Source organism: Salmo salar, chromosome ssa25, assembly GCF_905237065.1.
Source record: "Salmo salar chromosome ssa25, Ssal_v3.1, whole genome shotgun sequence".
Taxonomy (NCBI): Eukaryota; Metazoa; Chordata; class Actinopteri; order Salmoniformes; family Salmonidae; genus Salmo; species Salmo salar.
This window is the reverse complement of record NC_059466.1, coordinates 3,442,501-3,456,044: the sequence shown is the minus strand read 5'-3', so window position 1 is coordinate 3,456,044 and position 13,544 is coordinate 3,442,501. Positions and strand designations below refer to the sequence as shown.

Here is a 13,544-nt window from a genome sequence, read left to right as displayed (position 1 = left end):
CCAAAGCAAGTGAAGTAGATAATAAACAAAAGTGAAATAAACAATAAAAATTAACAGTAAACATTACACTCACAAAAGTTCCTAAAGAATAAAGAAATTTCAATAGTTACAAAAAGTACAAAAGGGAAAATAAATAAACAGAAATATGGGTTGTATTTGCAATGGTGTCACAAATCTTGCTGCTGTGATAGCACACTGGTTTTTCAACCAGTAGATATGGGGGTTTATCAAAATTGGGCTTGTTTTAAAATTCTTTGTGGATCTGTGTAATCTGAGGGAAATATGTGTCTCTAATATGGTCATAAATTTGGCAAGAGGTTAGGAAGTGCAGCTCAGTTTCCACCTCATTTTGTGGGCAGTGTGCACATAGCCTGTCTTCTCTTGATAGCCAGGTCTGCCTACGGCGGCCTTTCTCAATAGCAAGGCTATGCTCACGGAGTCTGTACAGTCAAAGCTTTCATTAAGTTTGGGTCAGGTATTCTGCCACTGTGTACTCCCTGTTTAGGGCCAAATAGCATTCTAGTTTGCTCAGTTTTTTTGTTAATTACTTGACATATTGGAAATAATTATCTTTTTGTTTTCTCATGATTTGGTTGGGTCTAATTGTGTTGCTGTCCTTGTGCTCTGTGCGGTCTGTTTTGTTTGTGAACAGAGCCCCAGGACCAGCTTGCTAAGGGGAGTCTTCTCCAGGTTCATCTCTCTGTAGGTGATGGCTTTGTTATGGAAGGTTTGTGAACAGAGCCCCAGGACCAGCTTGCTTAGGGGACGCTTCTCCAGGTTAATCCCTCTGTAGGTGATGGCTTTGTAATGAGCAGACCAGGACACTTGCTTAGGGGACGTTTCTCCAGGTTAATCCCTCTGTAGGTGATGGCTTTGTTATGGAAGGTTTGTGAACAGAGCCCCAGGACCAGCTTGCTTAGGGGACTTTTCTCCAGGTTCATCTCTCTGTAGGTGATGGCTTTGTTATGGAAGGTTTGGGAATCACTTCCTTTCACTCTCTCTGCCTATCTCTATATCTGCCTCAAAGAAAATCTAACCCCCCCACCCACTCCCTCACTCTTTTACTCTCCTCCCTCCATTTCTAACCATTTCTTTTCCCATACAACCTTTCCCGTGCAGTTTTTTTTCTGAGTGATTTCAGGAGCTTTGCTGTACTGCTGCTGGTTGTGTGTAGACCTACTAACTCTGTCTAATGACAGTCACAGACACGCTGCCAAAAACATTATTGAAGAGACTTTCAATCTGGTTGTGGAAATGTACACTACGATGTTAGTTTGTGTATTTGTATTTATTATGGATCCCCATTAGCTGCTGCCAAAGCAGCAGCTACTCTTCCTGGGGTCCAGCAAAATGAAGGCAATGTGTGAGAATCAGATGAGAGGGAAACATTCAAAGAACCTCTGGATAACATACAGAATATTCTGATTTATAATGTTTATGCAGTGTAAGGAACTGGAATTTATGTATCCTTTACATGCCTTCAGATACTATTCATACACCTTGACTTACTCCACATGTTTTTGTTACAGCTTGAATTCAAAATAGCTTAGATATATTTTTTTCTCACCCATCTACACATAATGACCCCATAATGACAAAGTGAAAACCATGTTTTTAGAAATGTTTGCAAATTCTTTGAAAATGAAATACAGAAACATGAATTTTTCATAAGTACATTTACATTTTAGAATCACCTTTGGCAGAAATTACAGCTGTGAGTCAGTCGTCTTGGGTTTGTCTGTATCAGCTTTGCACATCTGGATTTAGGGATTTTCTCCCATTCTTCATTGCAGATTTTCTCAAGCTCTGTTAAGTTAGATTGGGAGTGGTGTTGAACAGCAATCTTCGAGTCTTTCCACAGATTTTCAATGGGACTCAAGTCTGGGCTTTGACTGGGCCACTCAAGGACTTTCACATTCTTGTTCTGAAACCATTCCAGCGTTGCTTTGGCTGTATGCTTGGGGTCATTATCCTGTTAGAATGTAAATCTTCGCCCCCAGTCTCTACCATGCTTCACGGTAGAGATGGTGTTAGACAAGAAATGATCTGTGCCTGGTTTTCTCCAGACAATTCAGGCCAAATAGTAAAAAAAAAAAAATGAAGTTCTGAGTCTTTCACGTGCCTTTTTGTAAACTCCAGGCGTGCTGTCATGTGGCTTTTTCTCAGGAGTGGTTTGCATCTGGCCACTCTCCCATAAAGCCCTGATTGGTGATGTGCTGTAGAGACTTGTCCAGCTGGCAGCCATTCTTCCATCTCAGCCAAGGAACTCTGTAGTTCTGTCATTGGGTTTTCGGTCACCTCCCTGACCCAGGTCCTTCTTGCCAGGTTGCTCAGAGTCTGGGTAGTTCCATATTTTTTCAATTTCCCAATGATAGAAACCACTGTGCTCTTGGAAACTTTCAACACTCTAGAAATTGTTTTATGCCCTTCCAGATATATGCCTCATCACAATTCTATCTGTGAGATCTATTGACAGTTCCTTGGACTTCATGGTATAGTGTCAGTTCTGACATGCACTGTCAACTGTGAGACCTAAATCATGTCCAAACGATTGAATTGGCAACAGGTGGACTCCCAAGTTTTATTGACATAAATTTGCTAAAATGTACACTACTGTTCAAAAGTTTGGGGTCACTTAGAAATGTCCTTGTTTTTGAAAGAAAATCACATTTTTTTTGTCCATTTTATAATAAAATTTCTCAGAACGAGTAGACTGATGAATTTCAGAAGAAAGGTCTTCTTAAAAAAAAAAAAAAAGGACATTTCTAAAGTGGCCCCAAACTTTTGAACGGTAGTGTATATTAACATGTTTTCACTTCGTCTTCGTTATGGGGTTTTGTGTGTACATGGATGAGATTTTGTATTTATTGAATCCATTTTTAATTCAGGCTTTAATACAACTAAATATGGATAGGTCAAGGGGTATGAATACTTTCTGAAGGCACTGTATGTTTTTTTAAGAGGAACAGATTTTATTAGAATACGTACTTAGTTTGAACATCTTTGGACCAGACAGAATAAATATGGTATTGACATTAGCCTTTATAAAATCTGCCCTTGTCCACATGTTTTGGAAGATTTACAAAGTGCTCCATTATGCCACAATACAATTTCCTGAATAACAAGTCACTCAATAATAATAACCTCTTTATATTAATATTCTATTAGATCACAAATATAGCCTACCGTTACCACACTCTGATGTTGATATTAAGTTTTAGCTGTGTGCTATCGTCGTACTTACACTCTTCTTCTCTTTCCCGTCTACAGAATTCTTCCGCGAGTTGCTGGACAACGCGGAGCACGCGCTCAACGACATGTTCGTGCGCACGTACGGCCTGATGTACGTGCATAATGCGGAGCTATTTAAGCACTTCTTCCAGGAGCTGAAGCGCTACTACGTGTCGGGCAGCGGGGCAGTCAACCTGGACTCCATGCTGTCTGACTTCTGGGAAGACCTCCTGGAGAGGATGTTCCAATTGGTCAACGTCCAGTACGAGTTCAGTGACGCCTACATGGAGTGCGTCAGCCGCCATACCGAGCAACTGAAACCGTTTGGTGACGTGCCGCGCAAGCTCCGCCTCCAGCTGACACGGGCCTTTGTCGCGGCGCGCACCTTCACCCGTGGCCTGGCGCTCATGCCCGAGGTGGTCAACAAAGTCTCCACGGTAAGTCGAAGAGTAGAGTTGCAAAACGAATGGTAATATACCAAAGTTACGGAAATGCTTCGTAATTAACATGTTAACGTTGGATTTTTTATTTTTAAGTATTCATATATAGTATTCATTTTTTATTCATCCATGAGTTTCTAGTGGATAGACCATATGGTTGAAGGAAAAAGCCTAATTAACATTTACATTTAATTAAAGAATAAAGCATCTAATCAACAATGGCATTATTTTCACTTAACTCTGCAACTCTTCCAACTATTTACTCTTTTCACAACTTCCCCCAGTTTGGCGGAAAAACAATGACAACAAAACATTGACAACAAAGACATACAGTTCATTCGGAAAGTATTCAGACCCCTTGACTTTTTCCACATTTTGTTACGTTACAGCCTTATTCTAAAATGTACTAAATTGTTTTTTTCCCCTCATCAATCTACACACACTACCCCATAATGACAAAGTAAAAACAGGTTTTTAGACATGTTTGCAAAAAAATAATATCACATTTACATAACTATTCAGACCCTTTACTTAGTAATTTGTTGAAGCACCTTCGGCAGCGATTACAGCCTCGAGTCTTCTTGGGTATGACGCTACAAGCTTGACACAACTGTATTTAGGGAGTTTTTCCCATTCTTCTGCAGATCCTCTCAAGCTCTGTCAGGATGAATGGGGAGCGTCGCTGCACAGCTATTTTCAGGTCTCTCCAGAGATGTTTGATCGGGTTCAAGTCCGGTGTCTGGTTGGGCCACTCAAGGACATTCAGAGACTTGTCCCAAAGCCACTCCTGCTTTGTCTTGGCTGTGTGCTTAGGGTCGTTGTCCTTTTGGAAGGTTAACCTTCGCCCCAATCTGAGGTCTTGAGCCCTCTCGAAGGTTATCAAGGATCTCTCTGTGCTTTGCTCTGTTCATCAACCCTGACTAGTCTCCCAGTCCCTGCCACTGAAAAACATCCCCACAGCATGATGCTGCCACCGCCATGCTTCACCATAGGGATGGTGCCAGGTTTCCTCCAGACGTGACACTTGGCATTCAGGCCAAAGAGTTCAATCTTGGTTTCATCAGACCAGAGAATGTTGTTTCTCATGGTCAGAGTCCGTTAGGTGCCTTTTGGCAAACTCCAAGTGGGCTATCATGTGCCTTTTACTGAGGAGTGGCTTCCGTCTAACCATTCTACAATAAAGGCCTGATTGGTGGAGTGCTGCAGAGATGGTTGTCCTCCTGGAAGGTTCTCCCATCTCCACAGAGGAACTCTGGAGCTCTGTCAGAGTGACCATCGGGTTCTTGGTCACCTTCCTGACCAAGGCCCTTTTCCCCCGATTGCTCAGTTTGGCCAAGCGGTCAGCTCTAGGAAGAGGCTTGGTGGTAACAAACGTCTTCCATTTAAGAATAATGGAGGCAACTGTGTTCTTGGGGACCTTCAATGCTGCAGACATGTTTTGGTACCCTTTCCCAAATCTGTGCCTCGGCACAATCTTGTCTCTGAGCTCTACGGACAATTCCTTCAACCTTCAACCTTTTGCTCTGACGTGCACTGTCAACTGTGGGACCTTTGATAGACAGGTGTGTGCCTTTCCAAATTCTTTCCAATCAATTTAATTTACCTCAGGTGGACTGCAATCAAGTTGTAGAAATATCTCAAGGATGATCAATGGAAACAGGATGCACATGAGCTTAATTTCGAGTCTCATAGCAAAGGGTCTGAATATTTATGTAAATATGATATTTCTGTCTTATTTTTAATACATTTGCAAAAAATTCTAAAAACCTGTTTTCACTTTGTCGTTATTGCGGTATTGTGTGTAGATTTAGTAAAAAAAGATTTATCTAATCCATTTTAGAATAAGGTTGTAACGTAAAAACGTGGAAAAAGTAAAGGGGTCTGAATACTTTCTGAATTAACTGTATTGACATGGTATCTATTTTTATTTTATAGAAATTATATTTCATGCTGAAACCATGATATTGGGATGAAATGGAAGTTCACTAAGTTTCTGGGTTATATTTAGGATAATGTTCTACACTTTTCTCATTCTTATTTTGTATTTTAAAATTATCTTATTTTATATATTTTACATGTGTTAAGGTCACACGGAGGGCCAGAGATAATTAGACTGCTGTGGTAATCTGAAGTACCCAAAACGGCTACTGATGTCAAGTGATACAATTCCCTAACATTCTTGACAGTTACAAAAATTCAGGTAGTTTACTGGTCAACTTTGAAAGTGACCAATTATTTACCCTCCCTTTGCAACCCTAAGAAATATAGAGATGTTGATGCATAGAATGACCTTATATTGGTTCATTTGTAGATTTTGTGGCCAATTCTTTGTGGATTTTGCTATGTTTTTGGGGTTATTGTCTTGCTGGAAGATCCACTTGCTGCCAAGTTTCAACCTCCTGGCAGGTAGAGGCAACCAAGTTGACCTAAACAAGGGCCCCAGGACCAGTGGAAGCAAAATAGCCCCATATACCATCAATGATCCACCACCATATTTTATAGTAGGTAAGGGGTTATTTTCTGCTCATGCATTCTCATCTAGAATCAAAACCCACCACTGGTGTGCATGGCCAAAGAATTACATTTTCATGTGATCCGACCAATGCCTGGAGTTTGCTAAACGACATTGGCACTTGGATTTGAACTGTTGCTTTGGTCAGCTGACATGAAAATAAAAAAAAATAGCCCCATAACATCAAAGATGGGTTATTTTCTGCTCATGCATTCTCATTTAGACACAAAACCCCCACTGGTGTGCGTGGCCAAAGAACTCTATTTTCATGTGATCCGCCTGGAGTTTGCTAAACGGCATTGGAACTTGGATTTTAACTGTTGCTTTGGTCAGATGACATTTAAAATATAGCTCTTTGGCCACGCACACCAGTGGTGGGTTTGGTGTTAAAATGAGAATACATAAGCAGAAAAGAACTGCATACCTACTGTAAATATGGTTGGTGAACTTTGATGTTATGGGACTATTTTTGCCTCCACTAATCCTGGGGCACTTGTAAGGTCAACGTCATCATCAACTTTACTCAGTACCAGGACATTTTAGCCAAAAATCTGGTTGCCTCTGTCAAGAAACTGAAACTTGTCCGCAAATAGATCTTCCAGCAAGACAATATCCTCAAGCACACATCAAAATCCACAAAGAAAAATTAATTGCCCACAAAATCAACATTTTGCAATGGCCATCTCAGTCTCCGCACTTAAAACCCATTGAAAACCTGTGGTTTGAATTGAAGAGGGCAGTCCATATGCGCAGACAAGGATATTTTGTCTTTTTTTGACACCGTTTTGACACCCACCACTGCGACCTGTATGCTCTCATTGGCTGGCCCTCGCTTCATATTCGTCGCCAAACCCACTGGCTCCAGGTCATCTATAAGTCTTTGCTAGGTAAAGCCCCGCCTTATCTCAGCTCACTGGTCACCATAGCAGCACCCACCCATAGCACGTGATCCAGCAGGTATATTTCACTGGTCACCCCTAAAGCCAATTCCTCCTTTGGCCGCCTTTCCTTCCAGTTCTCTGCTGCCAATGACTGGAACGAATTGAAAAAAATCACTGAAGCTGGAGACTCATATCTCCTTCTCTAACTTTAAGCATCAGCTGTCAGAGCAGCTCACAGATCATTGCACCTGTACATAGCCCATCCAACTACCTCATCCCCATATAGTTTTTTTTTCTCCTTTGCACCCCAGAATCTCTACTTGCACATTCATCTTCTGCACATCTATCACTCCAGTGTTTAATTGCTAAATTGTAATTACTTCGCCACTACGGCCTATTTATTGCCTTACCTCCCTAATCACACACTGTATATAAATGTTTTCTATTTGTGTTATTGTCTGTACAGTCGTGGCCAAAAGTTTTGAGAATGACACAAATATTAATTTTCACAAAGTCTGCTGCCTCAGTTTGTATGATGGCAATTTGCATATTCTCCAGAATGTTATGAAGAGTGATCAGATGAATTGCAATTAATTGCAAAGTCCCTCCTTGCCATGCAAATAAACTGAATCCCCCAAAAAACATTACCACTGCATTTCAGCCATGCCACAAAAGGACCAGCTGACATCATGTCAGTGATTCTCTCGTTAACACAGGTGTGAGTATTGACGAGGACAAGGCTGGAGATCACTCTGTCATGCTGATTGAGTTCGAATAACAGACTGGAAGCTTCAACCGGAGGGTGGTGCTTGGAATCATTGTTCTTCCTCTGTCAACCATGGTTACTTGCAAGGAAACACGTGCCGTCATCATTGCTTTGCACAAAAAGGGCTTCACAGGCAAGGATATTGCACCTAAGTCAACCATTTATCGGATCATCAAGAACTTCAAGGAGAGTGGTTCAATTGTTATGAAGAAGGCTTCAGGGCACCCAAGAAAGTCCAGCAAGCGCCAGGACCATCTCCTAAAGTTGATTCAGCTGCGGGATCGGGGCACCGCCAGTACAGAGCTTGCTCAGGAATGGCAGCAGGCAGGTGTGAGTGCATCTGCACGCACAGTGAGGCGAAGACTTTTGTAGGATGGCCTGGTGTCAAGAAGGGCAGCAAAGAAGCCACTTCTCTCCAGGAAAAACATCAGGGACAGACTGATATTCTGCAAAAGGTACAGGGATTGGACTGCTGAGGACTGGGGTAAAGTCATTTTCTCTGATGAATCCCCCCTTTCTGTTTGGGGCATCTGGAAAAAAGCTTGTCCGGGGAAGACAAGGTGAGCACTACCATCAGTCCTGTGTCATGCCAACCGTAAAGCATGCTGAGACCATTCATGTGTGGGGTTGCTTCTCAGCCAAGGGAGTGGGCTCACTCATAATTTTGCCTAAGAACACAGCCAGGAATAAAGAATGGTACCAACACGTCCTCCGAGAGCAACTTTCCCAACCGTCCAGTAACAGTTTGGTGACGAACAATGCCTTTTCCAGCATGATGGAGCACCTTGCCATAAGGCAAAAGTGATAACTTAGTTGCTCGGGGAACAAAGCATCGATATTATGGGTCCATGGCCAGGAAACTCCCCAGACCTTAATCCCATTGAGAACTTGTGGTCAATCCTCAAGAGGCGGGTGGACAAACAAAAACTCACAAATTTCTGACAAACTCCAAGCATTGATTTTGCAAGAATGGGCTGCCATCAGTCAGGATGTGGCCCAGAAGTTAATGGACAGCATGTCAGGGCAGATTGCAGAGGTCTTGAAAAGAAGGGTCAACACTGCAAATATTGACTCTTTGCATCAACTTCATGTAATTGTCAATAAAAGCCTTTGACACTTATGAAATGCTTGTAATGATACTTCAGTATTCCATAGTAACATCTGACAAAAATATTTAAAGACACTGAATTAGCAAACTTCGTGGAAATTAATATTTGTGTCATTCGCAAAACTTTTGGCAACGACTGTACGTTTGTTTATTCCATGTGTAACTCTGTGTTGTTTGTGTTGCACTGCTTTGCTTTATCTTGGCCAGGTCGCAGTTGTAAATGAGAACTTGTTCTCAACTGGCCTACCTGGTTAAATAAAGATTCAATATCAAGGATCTGGAAAGATTATGCATGGAGGAATGGTCTAAGATCCCTCCCAATGTGTTCTCCAACTCATGAAACATTTTAGAAAAAGGCTCAGTGCCGCTATCCTCTCAAGGTGAGGTGTTGTAATTTATTTTATTTAACCTTTATTTATCTACGCAAGTCAGTTAAGAACAAATTCTTATTTACAATGATGGCCTACCCCGGCCAAACCCTCCCCTAACCCGGATGACGCTGGGCCAATTGTGTGCCACCCGATGGAACAAACAGGCCTTTTGCGAAACAATTATATTACTTGTTAAACCAAATCTCTTTCTATGAGCAGTTGTATTAGTATAAAATGATATAACATAATTTCCCAAAAAATGTGAGCATACAATATAGCTCTATTTACATAATTTATTTTATACAGTCATTTTTGGTCATCTTTATCAAGGCTGTCAATAATTTCGGACCCTACTGTATATAGTCTAAGTGTCTGTCTGATACATCTTGCACTCTATATAGTCTGTGTCTGTCTGAAATGCATTGGTCACTAACTCCCTTTGCCCTCCCCCTCAGGTCAGTGCATCCCCTAGCTGTGTGCGGGCAGCCATGAAGATGTTGTACTGTCCCTACTGCAAAGGCCAGGTGGCCCTCAAGCCTTGCCAGAACTACTGTCTCAACGTGATGCGTGGCTGTCTGGCCAACCAGGCTGACCTCGACACAGAGTGGAACAACTTTCTGGGTAAGGGCTTTCATATGCAACAATGACCAGTTAAACATGCTCCAGGGAGGGAGGGAGTGTGTGTGTGGCTTCTGACACTCACTGGGGGACCTCTGGTGTCTGCAGTGTGCTTCCCCCTGCTGGTAGAATCTAGGCCAAAAAAGATTTTAGCACTTTAATTCACATAATTATTTTGGTTTTGGGGGTGTTTGTTTGCAGTTATTGCAGGGTTGCAGTTATTGTGTCCATGACTAACTGAGTTGTCTTATCAGATGCCATGTTGAGTCTGGCTGAGAGGCTGGAGGGGCCCTTCAACTTTGAGTCTGTGATGGACCCCATTGACGTTAAGATCTCTGAGGCCATCATGAACATGCAGGAGAACAGCATGCAGGTGTCACAGAAGGTCAGTCACTTCCTGTCTCAGTTTGTCTTTGACTGTGTGTGTGTCTTCTTTATTCGCCAACCTTTCTGTCTGTGTGCCTGCCTGGTAGCCTGTGTCTATCTGTCTCTGTTTGTCTGTACATTCCACTCACTTGCCTCTCCACCCCTCCAGGTGTTCCAGGGGTGTGGTCAGCCTAAACCAGGTAATGGCTTCCGGTCACGTCGCTCAGTCAAGGAGACAGGATTCACCGGTCGCTTTCGTCCCTACAGCCCTGACGCACGGCCCACTACTGCTGCTGGCACCAGCCTGGACAGACTGGTAAGGCATTGTCAGCCATCTGGCCCAACCGTCAGCATAAATTCAAGAGTTTTCACGTGAGATTCCGAAGTCTTTCAAATGGACTTGGCATAAATGAATGATCCATATCTGTTTGCCTGCCTCTCTCCTTCTGCCCAGACGACAGACGTGAAGAAAAGGCTGAAGCATGCTAAGCAGTTCTGGTCCACGCTGCCAGAATCTGTTTGTGCTGGGGAGAGGATTACGTCTAGGGATGACTGTTGGAACGGAACAGCAAAGAGCAGGTTAGTTTGGCAGGTTGTTTTCTCAAGTCACTCCCTTGATACAGTCACCAACCAACAGTGTCTGCGTCCCAAATTAGACCCTATTCCCCATTTAGTGCACTACTTTTAAAACATAGTACACTATTGTAGGGAATAGGGTGCCATTTCGGATGGAGCCACCATTCTGAAGGCATAAAGTAATGTTGCTGCAGACAGTGAACTAACAGTGTGCTTGGTAGGATCTCCACATTCATTCTTGACCTTCTGCCATAGGTACGAGTCTGTTGTCATGGGCAACGGATTGGCCAATCAGGTGTCCAACCCGGATGTGGAAGTGGACATTACAAAGCCAGATGTGGTGATTCGCAGTCAGATCGCAGTGTTGAAGGAAATGACCAGCTGGCTGAAGGCCGCCCACAGCGGCAATGATATCTCCATCGACCAAGGTGAGGATGGTAAGAACTAGCAGATTAATTAACTTACTGAGGCCCATTGCCCCATGCAGAGCATCTGGGTTGGACACCTGATTGGCACCCTCTACAGGGAACTAAACTTTAGGAAATCTTTTCCATTTCAATAGACAGGTGTGTTGACAACATCATTACAATAATGTGGCGTAACTCTGAGGTAAAAGGCTGTGCGTGTGTAGTTGTTTTCTGAACAGTCAGATAGCTAGCAACAATGACAAGAAGCTGATGTGTGGTGAATCGTAGATGGCTTGTTACAACTAGTTGTATCTTGTTTATGTCTTGTTTTGACATTTGACGTCACATCCTATGCTAATATGGATAAAATTAGCTAACTAACAACTGTAACAATGTATTTGAGAGACAAGTGCTTATTGGGCAAATGTATTTATGTTTTCAATAAACATTTGCATACGAAATATAGCTTACAAATTGTCAATAACCCTTTGATTGTTGGTTAACACCCCACCTGTCTATAAAGATTAGCTGGCCTAGATATTCTGCTCATGTCTTCTGTTTGAAGACTATTGCCTCCCTGTGAGAGAAGGAACCTTATATACCAATTAGCAGACACTTTTGTCCAAAGCGACTTAGTCATGCGTGCATACTTTTTTTACGTATGGGTGGTCCCGGGAATCGAACCCACTATCCTACCGATGCAAGCGCCATGCTCTATCAACTGAGCTAGAGAGGACCACAACCTTTGGTGTTGCCATAAAAATGTCACAACAGACTTGAGTTCTATTTTCATCCCCTGAATGCTGTGTCTTTTCCTGTGTTCATGGCCTCATCAACCTGCTCTCATTTCTTGCCTCCTGAAATCTTCTCACTTCTCTGTCTCTCTCTCCCTCTCTTTTTCTTTCTTTCAGATGAGGATGGTAGCGGAGGACAGGAGAGTGGCAGCGGCTGTGACTCTCCATCCTGTGAGGCGGACGGGGACATCTACTTCTCCATCCCACCCACCCCCATCAACCCCCGTGTGTTCAAGGTGGTGCACCAGGAAACGACCGGTGGAGACCGTATGGCACACGGGAGCATGGCACTGGCACTCTGTGGGCTCACCCTGGCCCTGCTCGCCCCCCATTGGAGATAAAGGGAGGGAAAGGGAGAGAGAGTGAGAAAGTAAGACAGAGAGAAGGGAAAAACTGTCAGGCTTTTAAAAAGACTGCCTTCAGGACCTCAGTCTGCCCGTCATCATGTGGGGGACTCTTGAGTTATTTAAATTTTTCATTTGTTTTTATAAAAATGTACAATACTGTACAGGGATTTCCTTCCAAAATGTTCACTTTTCTTGTTTTTTTTTGCCTTTTGTCCTGATTCAACTGATTCGCCGCTTGCGGCACCTTTTGAGCTAGAATCCCTCCCTCCACATCACCAACAGTGTTTTGAGTTCTTCCATTTCATCCCATTATTCAAATTTGTGTTGTCCATGTATCTGGGCTGGCCAGGGATGAATGTGGCTATGCCAGAAAAGAGAACATCTTGGTTACATGTTGAAGCTCTAGACTGGCTCTCAAAGCTAAGAGTACAGTAGCTCTGTGGGAAAATACTAAGAAGTTACAGGGCTGATGTTTAGATGGTTCGTTAGGTGATTGAACTAGCTGGCGAGGGGTTCTAGGGGCTTCTGTGTGCCCAGGTGTGCATCCATAATGTGGAAGGAGTACCACTTCCCAAACACTCAAATACAAAACTGGTCCACTGAGATCATACCTCATGTGTGTTCTCTGAATCGTCAGTATACACTAGCAGTGTTGAAATGGAACATGTCTGATGGAGTTGGATGTACGGGGAGGTCCTGATGTAGGCCAGAAGAGAAAGCTGGTGACTTGAGAGGAGGGTCCCCCCCCTCCCTGTCATTCCCTTATAGAAGGCAGAGCTTACAAAGAGCAGTCCTCTGTGTCCTCGGTCAGAGAGTCTATTCAGTTCAGAGCAGACTCAGACTCCGCACAGTTTGTCTTGCATATTATAAAAGAACATGATCTAGACAGGGAGTAGCTTGTATCTCCAAAAGGTTTGAGATGTAGCAGAAAAGAGAAACCAAGACACAGTTGAGTGACTTTGTGAATTGAGTCAGAGATGAGAGAAACGTGGAGACTGAGTATGATGAAATTGTAACACAGGGTTTTATGTTGAGGAAGTTTTCTAATTGTTAGTAATTTTTTGGTATATACTGTGTGTGTGTGTGTGTGTGTGTGTATATCTATCTATATATATATATATATATAT

At 42.8% G+C, this 13,544-nt stretch overlaps 1 protein-coding gene across 6 annotated transcripts in view; it reads left to right on the top strand.

The window, feature by feature from the left end:
• LOC106586057 (glypican-6) overlaps window positions 1-13,030 on the top strand; it is a 78,459-nt gene extending 65,429 nt beyond the window's left edge. For 2 of the 6 annotated variants that reach the window (XM_045707383.1, XM_014172881.2), the window contains 8 exons: window positions 653-727; window positions 3,271-3,668; window positions 9,765-9,930; window positions 10,182-10,312; window positions 10,463-10,609; window positions 10,748-10,872; window positions 11,125-11,306; window positions 12,188-13,030. In XM_045707383.1, coding sequence (XP_045563339.1) covers window positions 653-727; window positions 3,271-3,668; window positions 9,765-9,930; window positions 10,182-10,312; window positions 10,463-10,609; window positions 10,748-10,872; window positions 11,125-11,306; window positions 12,188-12,411 — 1,448 coding nt within the window. In that variant the 3' untranslated portion in view covers window positions 12,412-13,030. The remainder of the gene's footprint in view (window positions 1-652; window positions 728-3,270; window positions 3,669-9,764; window positions 9,931-10,181; window positions 10,313-10,462; window positions 10,610-10,747; window positions 10,873-11,124; window positions 11,307-12,187) is intronic. The other 4 variants (XM_014172880.2, XM_014172878.2, XM_045707384.1 and 1 more) reach the window with 3 other exon arrangements.
• The last annotated feature ends 514 nt before the right edge of the window (window positions 13,031-13,544 follow it).